The sequence below is a fragment of the Phoca vitulina genome, unplaced genomic scaffold (genome assembly GCF_004348235.1).
Source record: "Phoca vitulina isolate PV1807 unplaced genomic scaffold, GSC_HSeal_1.0 scaffold53, whole genome shotgun sequence".
Classification (NCBI taxonomy): domain Eukaryota; kingdom Metazoa; phylum Chordata; class Mammalia; order Carnivora; family Phocidae; genus Phoca; species Phoca vitulina.
Window position 1 is genome coordinate 4,274,189 of NW_022589756.1, and position 24,426 is coordinate 4,298,614.

Here is a 24,426-nt window from a genome sequence, read left to right on the forward strand (position 1 = left end):
TTGAGGCTGTTTCTGCTTAAGGCTCTCAAAAACCTCTGCTAATAAGTTTTTTCTCTCAACCGGCCCAAGGGGTTCGGTGAATATTTGTTCCTACCGAAGTAGTGAAAACACATTGAGTAAAGTAACAGTTTACTAGTATTTGGATCCTTCTAAAAAATAACAGTTTACTAGTGTTTGTATCCTTGAGATACAAGCAGATATACATTTTATCAAATTCTGTGAAAAAGCAGATAGATTTTAAATCTTCCCCTACATTATTGTAGTTTATTATCCTCATACTGAAAGATTAGGTCTTAAAACAATTGGCAACCATTTCCATCAGGAAAAACAAAAAAGACATAATAATTAAATAAACTCTCGGACCAAAGGACAAGTCAGTGGTAAAACCGGAATTGGGCTCTCCTGGTGCCTACACCAGTGCTCCTTCCATCCAGCTACACACTAACCCGCCCGCTTTCTCATGCATTATATTGTTCTCTTGTTCCTTCGTTCTCTGCATTCAGGTCAGCTACATTCAACATTTCTTTCAAGTTTCACTGCCTCAGCTCTCACTCAAATCTTGATGAGCCTATATCTCGCCTATTTCAAAAGTAGTTTTCTCCCCTAATTTTGTGCTTTCAAGCTCTTTCATTCCCTAAACTATTCTATATAGTACAGCAAGATTTTTTTTCCTCAAATAGACTATTGCCTTTTGCAAAAAATCACAACTGCCTGGACTTTGGAAATGGAGTGGTAAAGTAAAATGGAAATAGTACAGGTGTGGACTTTAGGCAGACCTAGATATGATCCTTTGCCCCTGGAACTGTGTAATCTCATCTGAAAAATGAAGCAAGTCATATTTATCTTACCAGATTGCAGAAAGGATTAAATGAATGATCCATGTAAGGTGTCTAACTCAGTGGCTGGCATAGAGATGGCATTCAGCATATAGTAATTACTTCCTTTTCTCCTTGCCCTGCCTCTTTAAAAAGTATATCCAGACTCCTATGTGCTGCCGGGTAATTGAAAGAATTCTGAGAAGCTCAATGAAAATGCCAGAAGGGCCCTAATTACCAAATGCAAGTCAATTCCCAATAAACTTCCCACTGCCACAATTGTTAGCAGTCACTGGGAACCGAAAAGGACTGGGTGAAAATGTAGTTGTCTTAAACTGGGCAGGAGCACTGCTCTTTTCAGTCATATTTATCAACTCTACCCTTCTCAGTTCCATTTCTTCCTCAAATCTCCCTCAGAGAAGTATCAAAGTCTGATGAGAAAGCAGACACTGTTCCACACTACTCAGGAATGTCAGAAACTCAGCTCCCTCAGTCTTTGCATTGTAAGCATCCTCTTCATGCTTGGACTCGTCTTGAGGGCTTAGGAGAAGGAGCTCAGGAGTTAAAACTTTCCTGCACACCCAGTGAAAGCTTTCACTTTGATCACTGCACTTTTCAATTAACATGAGTGACCATGAATTTTTTTTTCTTTTTTTTTCTCCAGGGGTCTCCTTGCACCAGGTTACGTGGAAACACGTTATAATTCCACTGGAGAGGAGGTCACCACAAGCCCACAAATCATGGTAAAAGAATATCCTAGAATCATTGTCATTTGGGGTATGACCCAAATACCCGAAGGCAGTGTCATTGCCACACAAATAGTGAAAGTGAAAAAGTATTTACAACATTGGTGCTTTTCCCAGCAGTAGTAATTTCTTAATAGATCCTCTAATATTTGTACAGTTTGACAAGAACAAAGGCATTCCTTGACAACCATGGTAACCCCATCCAACCTTCAGGAGCTCCCTATAAGAGAGTGGGCAGGAGTTTCTCATTTTCATTAGAAGAATGAAGAATTAAATACATCTTGTGTTCTTAGTCAATGCCAATCACCTCTCTAGATCATATAGTGGCTCCAACTCAAGACTATTTCCTCAATGACAGAATTATAGGATTCTGTTTTCCTTAAATATTTTTTATTCTTGACTCTTATTTAGAGAATATGGCTGTGTGAAGTGGTGTGAGGAGTATTTTGTCATTGCCATCTTTTTTGAGCTCCATTTTCTATTGGAAGGCCTTCAGGCGTTCTCCTCATAGCTATGGCGCAGACATTTATGGGGGTCAATACCTCATCTGTCTCAAAGCACAAAGGTATGCTTGATTAAAGTACATCCACATAGAAAAGTGCTAGGATTGGGCATTTTGCTCCAGATGGAGAAGGGGATGTCACACTAACTCAGTCTGCTGAAACTCTTTGAATAAATCAAAAAATAACAACATTATCATGATAACCCATTCTTTGGAAAAAGCTTGTAGGTGTTAGAAGATAAAATGAGCAATCAGCCAAGGGAAAGAATGAACCTCTGATGTTTTGGGGGCTCAGATTTTAAACTTCTATCTCTAAGTTTGTTTCTTCCAGATGATGCATCTATCCCTGTTATCCTTTTTCTGCAATACCAATATCTATTTAGTAAATGCTCTTTAAGCATTGGGTTAATTAACTAAATATTACAGATTTTAACCATAAAGAGCTTCTTAACCATTTTTTTTTACCTCTCTAAGTTGACTGTTGCTCAGCATAAAATGATTTGAAAACATTAGAGATCTTGTTTCAAGCTCTGAAATTCAAATTTAGCAGTGGATCTAAGAAACACATACTTTCCTTTACAAAACCCCCTTTTTCATTTCTTTAGGATGACTGTTATTACCAAGGACACATTGTTAATGAAAAAGTTTCAGATGCTAGCATCAGCACATGTAGGGGTCTAAGGTAAGGCTTCATGAATGGTTTGTGTATACCTGTGGTATTGGCATGAGTGTGTGTGTTTTAAAAAACCTGAAGAGTCTCAAATAGAATGAAGTATACTATAGTTAAATATGAATCCTAAGGGTTGAAGGATTTTGAGATTTGAAGGAAACAGGGCTTCTCTTAATGGTGCTTTGTAAATTTACACATTTGAATTGCTTGCAGAGGTGTGTTTGTCTGTTTGTTTTCAAAATATAGGTTTTTGAGTCTGACTCTTTAGGGAATGGGAGCTCTTCACCTTTCCTTTTTAAACTCTCTCTTCAGTTTGTCCTATCAATGCCCATGACATTGTTTTCTTCTCTATATTAATAACTCCCTAGGCATCTCTCTACAATGAGATATTTCTTCTGATGCCCAGACTTGATTATCTAATTTTGTCTTCCATATATCCATATCTCTTTCATATCTGGATAGATTAATGAAATCTCAATCTTAATAAACCCCTAATCAAACTAATGTTTTTCTCCCAAATCTGGTGTTTTTCCAGTGTTCTTTATCTCAGTGAATGATATAATCAACCAGCCACTTGCCCAATCCAGAAACCTAGGTTCCTTGATGATTTCTTGCCTCTAACTACCCATTTTCAATCCATTATCAAGCCCTATTGATTAGATATGCTAAATATGAGCTGAGATTATTCACTACATTCTTTCTCTACTGCCACATCCTAGTCCAAACTACCATGATCCTTTATGTAGACCATTGCAACAAACCACCTACTTATCTCCGCCCATCCACTCTTGTCTTCTAGTTCTGTGTACACTTAATCCAGTCTTCTATTATATATTCTTATACTTTTTTGTCCTAGCAGTTATCTGTAATTATGAATATCTCATATGTCATATAATTATGTTATTTATGGGTCAAATGTGACTATTTTATCCACATCCGTCTTCCTCACTTGACTGTAAGCTCCATGAAGGGGGAAACCATGACTCTTTTTTCTTATTGTCTGCCTTTAATCCAATGACTAATGAATAATGGGTGCTCCCTAAATATTGGTTAAATGAATCTTAGCTTGGGGCTTCAGCAGAGATAATTGAGAAGAAATTGGTAATATTTGTTTATCATGTGCTTTATATATTATGTCCTTCAACCTTTATAATCATTCTATTAGGTAGGTATTATTCTCATGTTATAGATGGATAAACTGAGGCTGTGTGAGTTTAGGTAATTTTCCCATGGTATCACGTCCAAGAAGTTATAGACTTAGAATCTTAACTATTTTTTCTTTTTTAAGATTTTATTTATTTATTTGCTAGAGAGAGAGAGCGCGTGCACCAGGGAGTGAGCAAGAGTACTAGCAGGGGGAGCTGCAGGCAGAGGGAGAAGCGGGCTCACTGCTTAGCAAGGAGCCCGATGTGGGACTCAGTCCCAGGGCCCTGGGATCATGACCCGAGCCGATTAACCACCCAGGTGTCCCTAGAATCTTAACTCTTATTTATAAGCCTTCAAAGTCTTTATTTTCAGTGCACCTTTTGAGCAGACAAGGTATTAGATTGGAAGAACACAGAGTGAGAATCAGGAAATTTCCATTCTAATGTCAGCACTGACATAAGTTAGCTATGTGACATTACAGCAGTCACTTCTTCCCAACAGGTCCCATTTCCTTATAGAAAAAATAGGTTTAGGTCATCTCTAAGTGTATCTTTAGCTGCAATGTTGCACTATATTCTACCACCATGAGCTTGAAATTATGTGGTATTGGTAACTTTTGGAGTCTATAAGTCTATATAGCACCCAAAAGCAGGAATATTTTTTAAGAAGCCCGGATTTTCATGTTTTTCAGGGGCTACTTCAGTCAGGGAGATCAAAAGTACTTCATTGAACCTTTAAGCCCCACAAATCAGGATGGACAGGAACATGCACTCTTCAAGTATGATCCCGAAGAAAAGACTAATAGCACCTGTGGGATGGATGACATATTATGGGCACATGGATCTCGGCAGAGTGTGGTTCTGCCTGCCACCATTCTGGTGGTATGCATACTTTCATTTTTTTATTTGCAGTGCTTTCATGTATCCTGTTCTGGCTGTCCTGGGTTCCAGTCTTAGTAGTTGCAATTAAAGGAAACTTTATAGTCTTTGTTGAACTACTAGTACTACAGTAGGCTGTAGAGACACTAAAATCTTGTTGTACACTGATGATTTATTTAATAAGTATTTGTGGATTAACTATTATTAACAACAATGTGCCAGGGTTGAAAAAAAGTATAAATATAATAATGCTTGCCCTCTAGGAACAGGCAACTTTGACAATACTACAACATACAACAAAGGTGTAAAGTATTATTACTTTGACATAAAATATCCTGCTGTCTTTATGAATGAATTCATTCAACAGTTTTCTTACAGTCACAGAAGAAAAATGAATATGGCTTATTTGAAACCATAGGAAGTATATAAAAAGTCATTGCCATAATTACGTTCATTTCCTTCAGGGGACACTTTATATCCAATCATCTCTTCAAATGTTCTCAGAATCCAAAGCACTGGGCAGAATTGGTTTTAGCAAAAGAAAATCTCTTCTGGGTTCAGTTTGCTGTGTGTTTAAATTCTACCAGGAATATGATACTAGGAACCCAGAAGAACCACTCCCAGGAATGAAGGATAAAAGAATCAAGGATAATTTCTCGATTTGGGCCTGAGCAAATGATGAATGGTAGTACTGTTACCTGAGCTGGGGAGAATAAGGGAGAAGCAGGTTTTGTTTGAGGTTTGGGAATCAGTAGTTTTATTTTGACCATGTTAAATTTGTGGTATTAGACATTTGAATGGGTGCATGGAATAGGTAGTTAATTATAACAGTCTGGCCCTTAGAGGAGAGGCCAAGGCTGGAGATACACATTTGATAGTAATTAGTGCAGAGTTCCTATTTAAAGAAGGCGTAACACAGGATGGGATTACCTAGGAAGAATGTGTAGATAAAGAATGGGACCCGGGGTTGAGCTTTTATGAGGGCCTTAATATATAGAGGTCTAAAAGAGGAAGGATGACAGTGAGTTACAAATCCCTGTATGCTTAGGGCCCCACTTCTATCTGTAATCTCTCTACCTTCTACTCCCTGCCTACTAAAAACCTCCCCCATTATGTTCTGACAAACACAGATATCTTTTCTGTGCTTTAAACATGCCAATATCAATTCATTTCAGTCTTTTTGTTCATTTTTTTCTCTGCTGGAATTATCTTCCAATTTATCTTCCCTTCCTGGTTTCTCATTTTCATTAATATGTTTGCTGCATGACCAACTCTTTAGAGCTTTCCCTAACCATCTATTCTGAAGTAACTACCTCAGTACTCAGTATCATGTGATTCCATCTAATCCTCTGTGTAGCACTAATCACCACCTGATTTGCTTATGCCTGTTTGCCTAATGGGAGCTCCTTAAGCCCATGAACCATGTCTGTTTCACTGCTTTATTCTTAGTGCCCACAGCACAAGTGGTGCAGAGTTAAGTGCTAGTGAATACGCTACTCATGTGGAGGCTGGGAGGGAAGTGTGTAGCTCATTGGACTACACCTAAAAGTCTACTTTCAGTAATGTGTTCTTTTAATGGAAGCTCATTTGCCTGTTTAAAAGACAACCACCGGGCACCTGGGTGGCTCAGTTGGTTAAGCGACTGCCTTCGGCTCAGGTCATGATCCTGGAGTCCCGGGATCGAGTCCCACATCGGGCTCCCTGCTCAGCGGGGGGTCTGCTTCTCCCTCTGCCCTCTTCCCTCTCGTGCCCTCTGTCTCTCATTCTCTCTCTCTCTCAAATAAATAAATAAAATCTAAAAAAAAAAAAAATAAATAAAATAAAAAAATAAAAAAGTAAAAGACAACCACCTTGGGGGGAGGAGCAAGATGGCGGAGAGTAGGAGACCTAAATTTCGTCTGGTCCCAGGAATTCAGCTAGATAGGGATCAAACCATTCTGAACACCTATGAACTCAACAGGAGATCAAAGAAAAGAATAGCAACAACTCTCTGAACAGAAAAGCGACCACTTTCTGGAGGGTAGGACGTGCGGAAAAGCGAATCTGAGGTGATATTCGGGAGGATAGATGGCGGGGGAGGGGGCCTCCATCAGTCGCTACCGGCAAGTGATAGAGCAGCGGAGCACAAAATTGGAACTTTTAGAAGTCAGCTCTGCTGGGGGACGTCTCTCCATGGCTAAGCGGGGGGTGGTACCCTCTCTGGGACAGTGTGGTCTCAGGACCCTCGGGGTCACAGAAAGACCAGGGGTGCCTGAGCGCAGCAGGGCTCCCAGGTATCGGAGCAGAGAAGCCAGCTGCAGAGACAGAGCTGAGGAGTGGGCTCTCAGCTCGGGGTTGCCATAAACTGTGATCCGCAGCACAGCCGGGCCACTGCTCCTCCAGCAGGGACCCAACAAGCGGCCAATCCGGGGAGACTCCCCTTCCTTCCCTAGGAGGAGCGGCACGAGAGCGCACCTCAGGGATCTTCTGGGTTTGGAGACTCCACTCGGGGTCGGGTGCCAGAGATAGAAACATTCAGTTACAGGCCGGGTGAGCACAGATTGTGGCTGGAGACTGGGCAGACAGGAGTGATTGACTGCTTTTCTCTGGGGACTCACTGAGGAGTGGGGCCGCGAGTTCTTGGCTCCTCCGGGGTGGAGATTGGGAGGCTGCCATTTTCACTCTCAGCCTCCAAAGCTGTATGGAAAGCTTGCAGGGAACAAAAGCTCCCGAGAAGAAACCCAAGCAGATGACTTACCCCGGACCCGGCAAGGGCGGGGCAATTTTGCCTCCCGCAAAGACATTTGGGAACCACGGCAATAGGCCCCTCCCCTAGAAGATCAGCAAGAACCACCAGCCAAGACCAAGTTTACCGATCAATGAGAACGGCAGAATGCCAGCACTAGGGGAATACAGCACATAGAATTCATGGCTTTTTCCCCCCTAATTCTTTAGTCTTTCAAACTTAATTTTTTTAATCTCTTTTTTTATTGAATATTTCTTTTTCCCTTTTTCAACCAACATCTTATCAATCCCTTTTTTAAAAATCTTTTTAATTTTTCATTTTTAGAGTGATATTCTATCGCTTCAAAGTAGTTAACCTTATTTTTGGTATATATATATATATATATATATATATATATATATATATATATATGTTGTTCTCTCTTTAAAATTTTGGGATACAGTTTCTTCTAACAGAAAAAAAATACCCTAAATCTCTAGTCTCCTGCCTTATCACATTCTCTCCCTTCTTTTTTTTAAAAATCCTCTTCTTTCTTTTTTCAACCAACTTCTCATATTATCAATTCCTTTTATAAAATCTTTAATAATTTTCATCTTTACAGTCATATTCCATCCCTTCATCATATTTGCCCTTATTTTTGTACATATATAAGTTTTTCTTTCTTTAAAATTTTGGGAGGAACTTTCTTCTAACAGACCAATATATGCCCCAAATCTAGTCTGTGACACTGATCTATTCACAAGCCTGATCATATTTGATAATATTTTTTTTTAATCTTTTTCTTTTTCATTCTTTTTCTTTTTTCTTTCTTTCCCTTTCTTTTCCCTGGGTTTCACGTCTCTTCCGATTTGTTTAGTGTATATTTTTCTGGGGTCGTTGTTTCCACTGTTAGCATTTTGTTCTCTCATTCATCTATTCTCCTCTGGACAAAATGACAAGATGGAAAAAATCACCTCAACAAAAAGAACAAGAGACAGTACCAACTGCCAGGGACCTAATCAATACAGACATTAGTAAGATGTTGGAACTAGAGTTCAGAATGATGATTTAAAGATACTACTGGGCTTGAAAAAGCATGGAAGATATTAGAGAAACCCTTTCTGGAGAAATAAAAGAACTAAAATCTAACCAAGTCAAAATAAAAAAGGCTATTAATGAGGTGCAATCAAAACTGGAGGCTCTAACTGCTAGGATAAATGAGGCAGAAGAGAGAATCAGTGAGATAGAAGACCAAATGATGGAAAATAAAGAAGCTGAGAAAAAGAGCTCAGAGATAAACTGAGATAAAGATCCAGAGATAAACAACTACTGATCATGATGGCAGAATTCGAGAAATAAGTGATACCATAAGATGAAACAATATTAGAATAATTGGGATCCCAGAAGAAGAAGAAAGAGAGAGAGGGGCAGAAGGTATATTGGAGCAAATTATAGCAGAGAACTTCCCTAATTTGGGGAAGGAAACAGGCATCAAAATCCAGGAGGCACAGACAACCCCCCTCAAAATCAATAAAAATAGGTGAACACCTCGACATCTAATAGTAAAACTCACGAGTCTCAGAGACAAAGAGAAAATGCTGAAAGCAGCTCGGGACAAGAGATCTGTAACCTACAGTGGTAGAAACATTAGATTGGCAACAGACCTATCCACAGAGACCTGGCAGGCCAGAAAGGACTGGCATGATATATTCAGAGCACTAAACGAGAAAAATATGCACCCAAGAATACTATATCCAGCTAGGCTGTCACTGAAAATGAAGGAGAGATAAAAAGCTTCCAGGACAAACAAAAACTAAAGGAATTTGCAAACACAAAACCAGGTCTGCAAGAAATATTGAAAGGGGTCCTCTAAGCAAAGAGAGAGCCTAAAAGTAACATAGACCAGAAAGGAACACAGACAATAAACAGTAACAGTCACCTTACAGGTAATACAATGGCACTAAATTCATATCTTTCAATAGTTACCCTGAATATAAATGGGCTAAATACCCCAATCAAAAGACACAGGCTATCAGATTGGATAAAAAAACAAGACCCATCGATATGCTGTCTGCAAGAGACTCATTTTAGACCCAAAGACCCCCAGACTGAAAGTGAGGGGGTGGAAAACGATTTACCATGCTAACGGACACCAAAAGAAAGCTGGGGTGGCAATCCTTATATCGACAAATTAGATTTTAAACCAAAGAGATGAGGAAGGAAACTATATCCTACTTAAAGCGTCTATCCAACAAGAAGATCTAACAAGTGTAAATATCTATGACCCTAACATGGGAGCAGCCAATTATATAAGGCAATTAATAACAAAAGCAAAGAAACACATTGACAACAATACAGTAATAGTGGGGATTTTAACACCCCCCTCACTGAAATGGACAGATCATCTAAGCAAAAGATCAACAAGGAAATAAAGACTTTAAATGACACACTGGACCAAATGGACTTCACAGATCTATTCAGAACATTCCATCCCAAAGCAACAAAATACACATTCCTCTCTAGTGCCCATGGAACATTCTCCAGAATAGATCACATCCTAGGTCACAAATCAGGTCTCAACCGGTACCAAAAGACTGGGATCATTCCCTGCATATTTTCAGACCGCAGTGCTTTGAAACTAGAACTCAATCACAAGAGGAAAGTCGGAAAGAACTCAAGTACATGGAGGCTAAAGAGCATCCTACTAAAGAATGAATGGATCAGCCAGGAAATTAAAGAACAATTAAAAAAAATTCATGGAAACCAATGAAAATGAAAACACAACTGTTCAAAATCTTTGGGATGCAACAAAGACAGTTCTGAGAGGAAAGTATATAGCAATACAAGCCTTTCTCAAGAAACAAGAAAGGTGTCAAATACACAACCTTACCCTACAGCTAAAGGAGCTGGAGAAAGAACAGCAAATAAAGCCTAAACCCAGCAGGAGAAGAGAAATAATAAAGATCAGAGCAGAAATCAATGAAATAGAAACCAAAAGAACAGTAGAACGGATCAACAAGACTAGGAGCTGCTTCTTTGAAAGAATTAACAAGATTGATAAACCCTTGGCCAGACTTATCAAAAAGAAATGAGAAAGGACCCAAACCAACAAAATCATGAATGAAAGTGGAGAGATCACAACCAACAACAAAGAAATACAAACAATTAAGAACATATTATGAGCAACTATATGCCAGCAAATTAGATAACCTGGAAGAAATGGATGCATTCCTAGAGATGTATGGACTACCAAAACTGGACCAGAAAGAAATAGAAAACCTGAACAGACCTAGAACCACTAAGGAAATTGAAGCAATCATCAAAAATCTCCCAATAAACAAAAGCCCAGGGCCTGATGGCTTCCCAGGGGAATTCTACCAAACATTTAAAGAAGACTTAATACCTATTCTTCTGAAACTTTTCCAAAAACTAGAAATGGAAGGAAAACTTCCAAACTTGTTTTATGAGGCCACCATTACCTTGATCCCCAAACCAGACAAAGACCCCATCAAAAAGGAGAATTACAGACCAACATCCTTGATGAACATGGATGCAAAAATTCTCAACAAAATAGGATCCAACAGTATATTAAAAGGATTATTCACCACGGACCAAGTGGGATTTATCCCTGGGCTGCAAGGTTGGTTCAACATCCGCAAATCAATCAATGTGAGACAATACATTAATCAAAGAAAGAACAAGAACCATATGATCCTCTCAATAGATGCAGAAAAAGCATTTGACAAAGTATAGCATCCTTTCTTGATCAAAACTCTTCAGAGTATAGGGATAGAGGGTACATACCTCAATATCATGAAAGCCATCTATGAAAAACGCACAGCAAAACTCATTCTCAATGGGGAAAAACTGAGAGCTTTCCCCCTAAGGTCAGGAACACGGCAGGGATGTCCACTATCACCACTGCTATTCAACAGAGTATTAGAAGTCCTAGCCACAGCAATCAGACAACAAAAAGAAATCAAAGGCATCCAAATCGGCAAAGAAGAAGTCAAACTCTCACTCTTTGCAGATGATATGATACTTTATGTGGAAAACCCACTAGACTCCACCCCAAAACTGCTAGAACTCATAGAGGAATTGAGTCAAGTGACAGGATATAAAATCAATGCACAGAAATCAGTGGCATTCCTATACACCCACAACAAGACAGAAAGAGTAATTAAGGAGTTAATCCCATTTACAATTGCACCCAAAACCACCAGATACCTAGGAATAAGTCTAACCAAAGAGGCAAAGAATCTGTACTCAGAAAACTATAAAATACTCATGAAAGAAATTGAGGAAGACACAAAGAAATGGAAAAACGTTCCATGCTCATGTATTGGAAGAACAAATATTGTGAAGATGTCAATGCTACCTAGAGCAATCTACATATTCAATGCAATCCCCATCAAAATACCATCCACTTTTTTTTCAAAGAAATGGAACAAATAATCCTAAAATTTGTATGGAACCAGAAAAGACCCTGAGTAGCCAGAGGAATGTTGAAAAAGAAAAACAAAGCCGGTGGCATCACAATTCCGGACTTCAAGCTCTATTACAAAGCTATCATCATCAAGACAGTATGGTACTGGCACAAAAACAGACACATAGATCGATGGAACAGAATAGGGAGCCCAGAAATGGACCCTCAACTCTATAGTCAACTCATCTTCGACAAAGCAGGAAAGAATGTCCAATGGAAAAAAGACAGTCTCTTCAACAAATGGTGTTGGGAAATTTAGACAGCCACATGCAGAAGAATGAAACTGGACCATTTCCTTACACTACACACAAAATTAGATTCAAAAGGGTTGAAAGACCTAAATGTGAGACAGGAGTCCATCAACATCCTAAAGGAGAACACAGGCAGCAACCTCTTTGACCTCAGCCGCAGCAACTTCTTCCTAGAAACATCGCCAAAGGCAAGGGAAGCAAGGGCAAAAATGAACTATTGGGACTTCATCAAGACAAGAAGCTTTTGCACAGCAAAGGAAACAGTCAACAAAACCAAGAGACAAGCGACAGAATGGGAGAAGATATTTGCAAATGACATATCAGATAAAGGGCTAGTATCCAAAATCTATAAAGAACTTATCAAACTCAACACCCAAAGAACAAATGATCCAATCAAGAAATGGGCAGAAGACATGAACAGACATTTTTCCAAAGAAGACATCCCAATGGCCAACAGACAGATGAAAAAGTGCTCAACATCACTCTGCATCAGGTAAATCTAAATCAAAACCTCAATGCAATACCACCTCACACCAGTCAGAATGGCTAAAATTAACAAGTCAGGAAATGACAGATGTTGGCGGAGATGCGGAGAAAGGGGAACCCTCCTACACTGTTGGTGGGAATGCAAGCTGTGCAGCCACTCTGGAAAACAGTATGGAGGTTCCTCAAAAAGTTGAAAATAGAGCTACCATACAATCCAGCAATTGCACTACAGGGTATTTACCCCAAAGATACAAATGTAGGGATCTGAAGGGGTACATGCACCCCAATGTTTATAGCAGCAATGTCCACAATACCAAACTATGGAAAGAGCCCAGATGTCCAACGACAGATGAGTGGATAAAGAAGAAGTGGTATATATATACAATGGAATATTATGCAGCCATCAAAAGGAATGAAATCTTGCCATTTGCAATGATGTGGTTGGAACTGGAGGGTATTATGCTGAGCGAAATGTCAATCAGAGAAAGACATGTATCATATGACCTCACTGATATGAGGAATTCTTAATCTCAGGAAACAAACTGAGGGTTGCTATAGTGGTGGGGGATGGGAGGGATGGGATGGCTAGGTGATAGACATTGGGGAGGGTATGTGCTATGGTGAGCACTGTGAATTGTGTAAGACTGTTGAATCAGAGACCTGTACCTCTGAAACAAATAATACATTATGTGTTAAAAAAAAAAAAGAAGAAAATAGCAGGAAGGGAAAAATGAAGGGGGGTAAATCAGAGGGGGAGATGAACCATGAGAGACTATGCACTCTGAGAAACAAACAGGGTTCTAGAGGGGAGGGTTTTGGGGGAACGGGTTAGCCTGGTGATGGGTATTAAAGAGGGCATGTACTGAATGGAGCACTGGGTGTTATACGCAAACAATGAATCATGGAACACTACATCAAAAACTAATGATGTAATGTATGGTGATTAACCATGGTGAAAAAAAAAAAGAAAAAGACAACCACCTCTGGGGCATGGTGAAAAAAAAAAAAAAAAGACAACCAGCTCTGGGGCACCTGGGTGGCTCACTCTGTTAAGCATCGGACTCTTGGTTTTGGCTGAGGTTATGATCTTATGGTCATGGGATCAAGCCCTGAGTCGGGCTCCATGCTCAGCATGGAGTCTGCTTGAGATTCTCTCTCTCCCTCTCCTTCTGCTTCCCCCCACCGCCACTCGTGCTCCCTTTCTCTCTCTCTCAAATAAATAAATAAAATATTAAAAAAAGACAAGCACTTCCAGAAATGTAACATAATAAACATTGATAGTTTATTATTTAGTATGAATAATGTATCTGCTACTTTTCAATGGAACAATCCACTGTGAAATGTGTCTTTTGTTGTTGTTTCGTTTTGTTTGGTGGAGGAAAAGGAACAGAAAATAGGGAAGCTTGGAATGTGGGAAAGAGCTCCACCTCTGCTTGAGGAGAAGAGAGCCAAGGGGAAGAGAGATAGGTGCCATGGGGGCTCTGGGCATTGCACTGTTTCTAAGGAAGGGGGTGCTCACTGAGAGAGGGATAAAAGGCTGCTTAAAGCCACCACCACCACCACCATCAGCAACAACAACAACAAGAAAACACTAGGAGGATGCTGAAGTCAGAGTTTCTCTATTTCATGACAGGATAGTGGAGAAAGCCCATTGTTCAAAAAATCTGAAAACTTTGGTTTTAGTTCCAGCACATGTGCAATCATTTAAATTCTGTCAAAATGGAGTCAGACTAGAATTTCACTCATGTCCCTTCTAGCTCTGATATTCTGAACCTCATCTATAGATAATTTTGCTTGGTTAGAGTTAAAATGGTAATGTTGTTTTCCTTTATTGCCAGATATTAACCAATCTTTTCTAAAATTACACATTTCAAATAAAAGAATGATTCTTGAGGAGAATGATGTTGTTTCAGTAATTTTCTTTTTGATATTTATTACAGAAATCCAAAGACCAGAAGGGTCCGGAGCATAAGAAATACATAGAATATTATTTGGTGCTGGATAATGGTGAGGTAATTATAACGGATAAATGTGTCTTTTAAAATCCCCTTCTACATGAATTTATTATGGGAAATATTAAACATATGGATCAGTTTTGAAAAATCATGAATATGAGCTATTCCTTTTTATGAATTGTTCTGATCCTAGGAAATTTGACATATAATTGGACTGATAGGATTTTTCCTTCTCAGGAATGTGCACCTGATATGATATGCATAAAGTGAATTTTTTGCATTTTATCCTCTATTATTGTATCCAAACTTAGTTTCCAATTAAATTTCTTTGCCATATTGTCTTTCATTAAGAAGTTAAATCACTGATAAGTTAGAATTTATCCTCATCAGAGAGTGGTAAATGTACAAGACTGATGAATGGAATTTTCTGAAAAAGACATTTTTTGGTAATAGTCATTGTTTATATTATTTACAAGAATGCATTTTCAAATATTGGAAAACTAAGGTTCACATGTCTGATCTCAAAAGGGAAAGCTTTGCACTATGATAATATGATAAGTTAATTTCTTCAGGCCCTAAAGCTTGACCTCTCATTATACTACATTCATTTATCATTTATCATTCATATTTATGAATAAGCTATTCCTTGTACCAATTCTGCACAGCTTGTGAAACCATGGCATTTAAATGAGAATATATTTGGAGTAATTCCTTAAAACTTTACACTGAGCTACTACTTCAGGGGTAAAATATCATCTCTACTCCGAAAGTACTTCAATTTAGCTAAAGAAATAAGGGAGCATTTTCCTTCTATCTTTTAACTGTTAACTTTTATAACTGTTTATTAATTATAACCACTGATAAGCAAAATAAACTGAAATTACCTTTTTATTTTTTTTACCTTCCAATTATATTCATTTCTGTCAGTACCCATATTTTGTCATGGTTGGTTTTTGTTTGTTTGTTTGTGTTTTGTCTTTTTTTTTTTTTTTCCAGTTTAAAAAGTACAATCAAGATCCAGAGGAAATAAGAAAGAGGGTGTTTGAAATGGCCAACTATGTCAACATGGTATGGTATACTTGAAGTGCAATTTTAACAATTTGTGAGGCGGTGTCATTGGGTGTATCTATGAATGCTCATGAAGCAGGGAAAGAAAGTCAATACTCCTAAGGTTAATACTGCTGATTGGTTCTTGAAATTTTGCTACTTAATTGAATATTAATATTACATGATAGAGATGTTTCTCACCTACTTGCCACACAACTCTCAGGCTGATGAAGGTATAAAAAATGGTTTTGTTTGAATTGGTTTTTTTGTTTTGTTTTTCTAAAGCCTGGGGAGACAGCACTTACCAGCAAATCCCAACAGAAAGCCAATCTATGGGAGATCATGGGAAAACAAACAAAATCAGCCAAACTCTGGCACAGTAATATCTTTCAATACATCATCTCATTGAATCTTCAAAACAACTCTGAGATATTCCTAACCCTAATTTATAGCTGAAAAATTAAATTCTGGGAAACAAAGTAACTTGCCTAAAATCAAAGTTAGAAAATGGTAGAGATAAGATTTGAACTTGGATTGGTTGGATTTCAAAGTCCATTTCAATTGGAAAGATGTTGATTTCAAAGTCCATTTCAGTTGGAAAAATTAGATGATTTTGTCATCTAATTAACAAAATCTTTTAAAAATGATTTCTGTATCCCTTCTATTTGAATCTAATTGTTAGTGTCTTGTTAGTTGAACATACAGTTAGTCTGCCTACTTACATGAGTGAGTCACTTTGTGGTAGCCTGCAAGTTCTCTAAGGATAGAGAGAAAATGAAGGTGGATTTAATGACCAACATCATCCCTATCTCATCTTCTCACCACAAAGATCATTCTGACTCCTCTTAAAGAACCCCAAGAACTGGCCATATTTATTGAACATCTTTGTGACAGGAACTTTTCTAGGTGACAGAAATTAAGTGGGGAACAAAACTGACAAATATCCCTTCAAGGAGTTTACATTCTTGTTCAAGATGAACATAAACACACCAAATAAAGAGAATATAGGATGGTGATTATAAGTGCTATAAAAAAAATAAAGCAGCTTAAAAATAAAGAGATAGAGAGGTTCATCTTGGGTGCTATGTTAAATAGGAAAGCTCAAGTCTAGAGTGTCCAAGTTGACATTTGAGTAGGGAAAGGAAGGGAGATAAGAGTCTGACTCTAGGGGAGGTTGTGCAAGGCAGAGTGAGGTTCTGAGAACAGAACCTAGATTGTCATATTTGAGGAACAGTGGGATGGCCATTGTGGCTGGCATGCAGTAAGCCAGGGCAAGGGTGGGAGCAAATGACATCTGACAGGTAGCAGTGGTCAGAACCTGCAGCCCCTGGTAGGCCTGTGTAAGGACTTTGTTATTCTTCACAAGCAAGGAAGACATTGGAGAGCCTGAGCTGAGGTGTAACATATTCAGATGTGTATTCTTAAAAGATTATCTTGGCCATTATGTTGGAAATAAACTGAAGGAAAGCAATTGGCAGAAGGTAGGGGAATTATTCCCTAATTCAGGGCAAGAGATGATGGTGGCTTGAGAAAAAGCAGTGGTATTGGATCTATTGAGAATAGCTGATCTCTGGATAGAGTACACAGGGTAGATGAGGTAGATGAGAGATAAGAAGTATAAGAAAAGGAAAAGAGTCAAGTGACATGAAGGATTTGGACCTGAGCAACTTTAAGGATGGGTAACATGGTGGGGGATAATGACTCAGAGGAAAGATGAGGATTTCCATTTTGAACACATTTGCTTTGAGATATCTTTTTGTATAAAGATTTCCAGGGGCACATCGTTATGTTGTATACCTAAAACTAATATAATGCTATATGTAAATTATATCTCAACAAAAATATTATTGTTTCTTAGTGGGGGTGGCAATGGTAGTGGATTGCTAATTTTTATTAAAAGTGTTCTATGACTAAGTAATTTTTTTAAATGTGTACATGTTTCATTTATACATTTATACATTTTTATATTTAAGAAATGAAAAATTAGAGACTTTACATTTCAAAAATCAGAGAAATAATACTAGGAAATTTCCCTGAGATGAGGGGTAGACATGTCCATATTGACAATGCCCTCCACATGTCCAGCACCTAGTAACATGTGTCAGGTTATATCATTGTAAACTTTTGGATCATTAAAGATTAAAGAGAAGATTCATGGATGCAAAAAAAAAAAAAAAAAAGATTTCCAGGTGAAAATGCTAGATATACAAGACTGACTGGAGTTCAGGGGCTAGGTCTGGGTGGAGACATAAATCCATGTCTTTAACATATACAGAATGGCATATGACATGGATCAGCAAACTGTAGCTTGTGGGCCAGATCTGGCGTGCTGCCTTTTTAAAAGTAGTTTTAATGAAACATAGCCACACCCATTTGTTTACACATTGTCTAAGGCTGTTTTCCTGTTACAGTGCCAGTGGTGGTGAGTAGTTACCACAGAGACCACGCAGCCTCAAAGTCTGAAGCATTTTCTGTGGACCTTTACAGAATAAGCTTACCAATCCTGGTATAAGAGAGCTAAAGGAGTGGGCATAGATAAGTAGAAAAAAGACTGAGAACAGGTCCTTGAAGTTCTTCTTTGAGGAGAGATCAAAGTGTAGGAGAAAATGACAGAGACCAATAAAGAGTAGACAATGAGCTTTGAGAAAAATCAGGGGATAGTGTTGTTCTGGAAGCTCCCTGAAACAAAAATCTATCAAAGGAAGAAATGATCAATGATGTTAGATGCTTCTGAGGATTGAGGATTGGCCATTGGATTTAACAGAGTAGAAGTTATTAGTCACCTGGATGATGCAAGTTTCTGTAGAGTGTAAGAGGACAAGCATGATTAGAGTGAGTCCAATGAGAATAGGAAGTAGAACTAGAGATAACAGAGAAAATTCTCTTCAGAAGTTTTGCTATAAATGGAAGCAGAGAAATGGGAAATAAGTGAAAGGGAGAGGGGTCATAAAAGTCATCCCCCAATCATGATGGGTCATCCTTTTTATGCTGATGGGAATGATTCTGTGGAAGGCTGAGCATAGAATTGCAAGGAAGATGGAAGAATTGCTGGAATAATCTCCTTGACCTGGGAAGAGGTCGGAGATCTAGTGCATGAGTGGAGAAGTTGGCCTTAGGCATGCAGCATTCATCCATATAGTAAAGAAAGGGAGGTATATGTTGTTTGAAGTAGGCCAGTAGGCAGACAGTGATGGGAGCTTGTGGATATTCTCTTCTGGTTGTTTCTATACTCTGAGTGAATTTGGAAGCAGGGGCATCTGCTCAAAGTGAGGTTTTAATAGAAAGTGTCACAATTTCTAAAAGAGAAGAGTGAGCATGGAAAAAATGTGCAGAAGCCTCTGGGAGTAAATGGATTTTGGAAATGCAGCAGGTTTGCTGAGACTGGTAAAGACCACTTGAGGTTAGTAGTCATGGCTTTCAAGTGAAAGCAGTCAGCATAGTGTGCTCTCTCCTTTGTTCTGGGGCATGGTGCAGGAGAGACATAGGGAGGAATTGTTTTAACCAGGATTGAAGTTTTGTCAGGTGGGTCAAATAAAGAAAGAACGGAAGAGGGAAGTTGAGGGAATCATCAAGGGGAGGGTTTTAATCTAGTTAGATTCTGACTTTTCTTTTGATGATAGTTGCATTCCTCAATGCTTTTATTGTTTTCCAAACTACTTAAACCATTTCTTCAGGTTTCTCAGCAGGAAGTTGCCCCATGAGAAAACCTGTCACTGTGCAGGTTTTTTTCCAGCTTTATTGTGATATAATTGGCATATAACACTGTGTGAATTTAAGGGGTCCAGTGTGTTGATTTGATATACTTACTTGCAAAATGATTTCTGCCATAGGTTAGCTAACACCTCCATTGCATCACATAGTTGCCGTTGCTTTTTTGTGGTGAGAACATTTAAAAATTATTCTCACCAATCTTAAAGTAATTAAGACGGTATTATTACTATCACTACCAAGCTGTACATTAGATCCCCACAGCTCATTCATCCAATAACTGGAAGTTTATCTGACCAACACTGTGCAGTTTTGTAAACTATAATAGCAATTTAAACTTTTGTTTTTAGAGTAAACATATTGTCTTATAAGATTAATTCATTATTTCTAAAGATTATCCTATGTGCATTATAGATTATTTGGTTCAGTCCAGGTTTAAGAATTAGAGGACCACTTACTTTATTGTGACTCACAGATGCAGGACTTTTTCATATAGCATGTTCCTTTCCCAGTGTCCAAACCAGTACTGGATCAACCTTGCTAATTCTGAAATGTTATTACTCTGAGAACATTGCAAAGCATTTGAATAAATAGACTTAAGTTGAAGTGATAGTAATGAACTACTAACAGAAAATTATAATGTTTCTTGAGGTTGCAAGTAAGAGAAGTTTGTTTCAATAGGCACTTTTCTCAAAAAAAAAAAAAAAAAAGGAGTTTTCACACTGAATTATCTAAGTGTGTCTGCCTTGCCTAAACAGGGTTGCTAGCATCTGTGAAAAGAGGTAGTAACTTCCATTTCACAAGTATGTTTGGAAAGTTTTTATAGTGCTGCTATTAATAAGTTCAAAAATCTACAGTACATTGAAAATATTGAAAGATAATATCACCATTATGTAGTTCCTTTGACATGTATTCTCTTTGGACAGCTTTACAAAAAGCTCAATACTCATGTGGCCTTAGTTGGTATGGAAATCTGGAATGATGAGGATAAAATAAAGATAACCCCAAATGCAAGCTTCACCTTGGAAAATTTTTCTAAATGGAGGGGAAGTGTCCTCCTCCGAAGAAAACATCATGATATCGCTCAGTTAATCACGTATGTATAGATTTTCCCCTTTGTATGTTAAATGATATTTAGCATAGAAACTTTCCAAAGCCTTGGCAAGGCAAGTGGTATCTCAGGGGATAGGGTAAGAGGAAGTGGCTTACACAATGGGGTTGAAGGTTTAAAAAGTACTCATTTGAATATTATGGTGAATATGCTCTTACCTTTGTTACAAGTATTTCTTTTTCTTTCATTTTTAAAGAAAAGCTAACAATTTAGCAATGATTCATCAGAATTTTGTCTGTTTTGATTAGGTATACAGAAAGGAAAGATGGGTTTAGATAATGGCAAGAGAAATTTTGATTCAATGTTTTTAAAAGACCTGATTAGCTTTAAGCACTAGTCAGGACAAACTTCTAGGATTGAAAGAAAATTGCATATTATATTCTAATCCCACACCTCTACCATCCTGCTGAAATGACTAATTAAAAAAAAAAAAAACAGGAAGTAAATCTGGTGACTATAAATTAGACAAGACTGCTGAGCATATGCCTCAAAAGAAATCAAGAAAATTCTGCTGGATAGTTTGCAGCTGGAATCAGATAGAAGGAAGCAGCAAGAAGTGACTTAAAATTATTCAAGTTTTACTTCCTAAGAAAACAGGAGTTGTTATAGGAAATAAGAATTAATTAATATTCTGTGTAGTTATCTACTACACATTACATATCAGCCCACAACTTCCTGACTTAAAATAAATCTTCTTAAGTGTCTGGTTCCTTGCCTGGTATGGCTGGAGCATGGGTGCTGGGTTGGTCATCTCTACATAAACAGCTTTCATGTGGCTAACTAGGACTGCCTCCAGCATGGCAGTCTCAGGGTTCTGGAGATCTTGCAAGGTTTCCCCCAGAAGAAGCATTCTAAGAGGACCAAGAGAAAGCTTCAAGACTTCCATGACTGAAACTTAGAAATTGCACAGTGTCTACTAGGTATTTATTCAAAGGATACAAAAATAATGATTCAATGGGACACCTGCACCCCAGTGTTTATAGTAACAGTGTCCACAACAGCCAAAATATCGAAAGAGCCCAGATGTCCATCAACAGATGAATGGATAAAGAAGATGTGATATATATATACACAATGGAATATTACTGAGCCATCGAAAAGAAAGAAATCTCGCCATTTGCAACTATGTGGATAGAACTAGAGTGTATTATGCTAAGTGAAATAAGTCAGTCGGAGAAAGACAAATACCATATGATTTCACTCATATGTGGAGTTTAAGAAACAAAATACATGAACATAGGGGAAGGGAAAGAAAAGTAAAATAAGATGAAAACAGAGAGGGAGGCAAACCGTAAGAGACTCTTAACTATAGGGAACAAACTTAGGGTTGCTGGAGGGGAGGTGATTGGGGGATGGGGCAATTGGGTGATGGGCATTAAAGAGGGCACAAAATGGCAATCCAATATAAAAAGATATGATGGAAGGAAATAACTGTCCTTTCACTTGTAAACTGAAAGTCATAGCCTTTACCTGACAAATTAACAAAAGGTATATATCTATACCTGGCATAACCAGGTAAGAACCTTGTGGTACAGCTATACTCTACCCACTGAAAACAGGAACCAAAATAGTTAACTCCATAACGGGAGAAGATTTTATTTATTATAAATGAGCTGGTAGTGAGTATTAAACCCACACAAATGCAGACTTAAGTAATTTTATAATATAATTTTTAAAGAGGATATAAATGCCATGAATCTTTAAAATATGTATAATGCAAAATACCATTTCAAAATAACAGATATCTGAGAACTTTCCAAAGGAAATGTAAAGTGGGAACAAGTTCTCCAATTTTCCTTATTTTGCATGGCAAAATTAATACTCTCCATTCTTGAGGATGATAACTGGGAAAATATAAGTTCAACTTTTTATGTAAATGCATCTACTAAGGGAATTTTTAAAATAATGCATTCTTTGCAAATTACTAAAGACAAACCAGGGCTAGGATCTTGAACAGATAGCAGAATAATACAAAGGCAGCACATGAAATCACTACAAATTGAAAGAAAAACAAAATGAACAAAACTGAAAAATAAAATTAAAATTACAAAAGACCAAACCAATTGCCTATGCAAATAAATGCAAGTGGTTCAAATTCCTTTTCAGTAACAAATATTTCAATAACATAAGTGCTTCAGTAACACAAATACATTCAGAATGGGCCCAAATTCCGAATCCCACTATAGCTAAAACAGTGCTAAAAGAGAACAAAGGCAAATGGATATAAAAATATATGAGAGAAAAATATAAATTAAAACAAAGCACATGTGATAATACTAATATACAAATATGTATATATACATATATTATAATAAATAATAAATAAATAATAAAATATATTTAATATTTTATGTATATATAAAATATTAAAAAGGTGTTTATATCCAGGTGCTTATATTTAGGTGATATGACAACCATTGCATATAAAAAAAGCCTAATTCAATTTCAAAAACTGAAGGAAATATTTAAGTTATTATTCACAATGAGAGTTTCTCTATTAACTGTTTAGAGTTCTGGATTGTCTATAGAACATATAGTTGAGAGTCATAAATTGTTATATCATTTTTTTTTCTTTCTTGCAGAGCAACAAAACTTTCTGGAACAACCGTGGGCCTTGCTTTCATGTCTACAATGTGCTCTCCTTATCATTCTGTTGGCATAGTTCAGGTTTGTTTGAAGATAAATAGTTTGTTCTACAATTCAAGTGTGTCAAATGCTCTTTTTTCTGAATCATGTAGGTTTTTTTTGTTGTTGTTGTTGTTGATATGGTAAATAACATGGATTGAATTTCAAATGTTGAAACAGTCTTGCATATCCAGTATAAACCCAGCATGGTCATAATGCATTATCTTTTTTATATCTTGCTGGATTCAACAAGCTAACATATCTTGAGGATTTCTATATTCCATATAATCATGAGGGATATTAGTCTGTAGTTGTCTTTTCCTGTTACGTGTTTTTCAGGTTTTGTTATTAGGGTAAATCTGGTCACATAAAATGATATATTCCCAACTCTTCAATTTTCTGGAATGTCTTAGCAAAATTGACATTATTCCTTCCTAAAATATTTGGTACAATTCATCAGTAAAACCATATGGGTCTGGCATTGTCCTTATGGAAAGGTTTTTAACTACAAATACAATTTCTTCCATAGATACAGGACTATTCAGGTTATTTATCTTTTCTTGAATGAGCCTTGGCAATTTGTATCTTTAAGGAAAGTGTCCATTTCATTTAAGTTGGCATAAATTTGTTGATGATATTCCTATAATATCCTTTTTTTATATCTGTAGAATTTTTTATATCTGTAGTGATGTCCTCTCTCATTCATGATATTAGTAATTTATGTCTTTTTCTCATGGTCAGTCTCACTAAGAGTTTATTAATTTTATTCATTTCTAAGAAACCGCTTTTGTTTTATTGATGCTCTGTGGTTTTCCTTCTTTCAGTTTCATTGATTTCTGCTCTTCTCTTGATTATTGAATTTCTTTTGCTTTCTCTGCATTTAATTTGTTCTTTTTTTTTCTATTACTTAAGGGAGAATATTAGATCATTCATTTGAGACTTCTTCTTTTCAAATGTAAACATTTAATGCATAAATTTCCTGCCATGCACTGCTTTAGCTGAACCCATCATATTTAGATATGTGTGTTTTCATTCAGTTAAAAATATTTTCTAATTTCTTTTCTGATCTCCTTTTTGATTCATGTATTATTTAGAAGTGTACTGTAATAATTTCCATTATGGTTTTTTTTAGTTTCATGTTGTTATGATCTGCGTATTCATTTGCTAGGGCTGCCATAACAAAATACCCCAGAGTGCATGGCTTAAACAACAGAAATGTATTTTCTGAGTTTTGGAGGTTAAAAATCCAAGATCCAGATGTTGGTAGGTTTGGTTTCTCCTGAGGTCTCCCCCGTT

The 24,426-nt window shown here is 37.4% G+C and overlaps 1 protein-coding gene across 1 annotated transcript in view; it reads left to right on the top strand.

The window, feature by feature from the left end:
- Positions 1-24,426, top strand: part of ADAM28 (ADAM metallopeptidase domain 28) — a 92,427-nt gene that overhangs the window by 10,937 nt on the left and 57,064 nt on the right. The window contains exons 6-12 of the mRNA XM_032389019.1: positions 1,480-1,558; positions 2,669-2,745; positions 4,571-4,760; positions 14,625-14,696; positions 15,636-15,707; positions 20,321-20,490; positions 23,088-23,172. Coding sequence (XP_032244910.1) covers positions 1,480-1,558; positions 2,669-2,745; positions 4,571-4,760; positions 14,625-14,696; positions 15,636-15,707; positions 20,321-20,490; positions 23,088-23,172 — 745 coding nt within the window. The remainder of the gene's footprint in view (positions 1-1,479; positions 1,559-2,668; positions 2,746-4,570; positions 4,761-14,624; positions 14,697-15,635; positions 15,708-20,320; positions 20,491-23,087; positions 23,173-24,426) is intronic.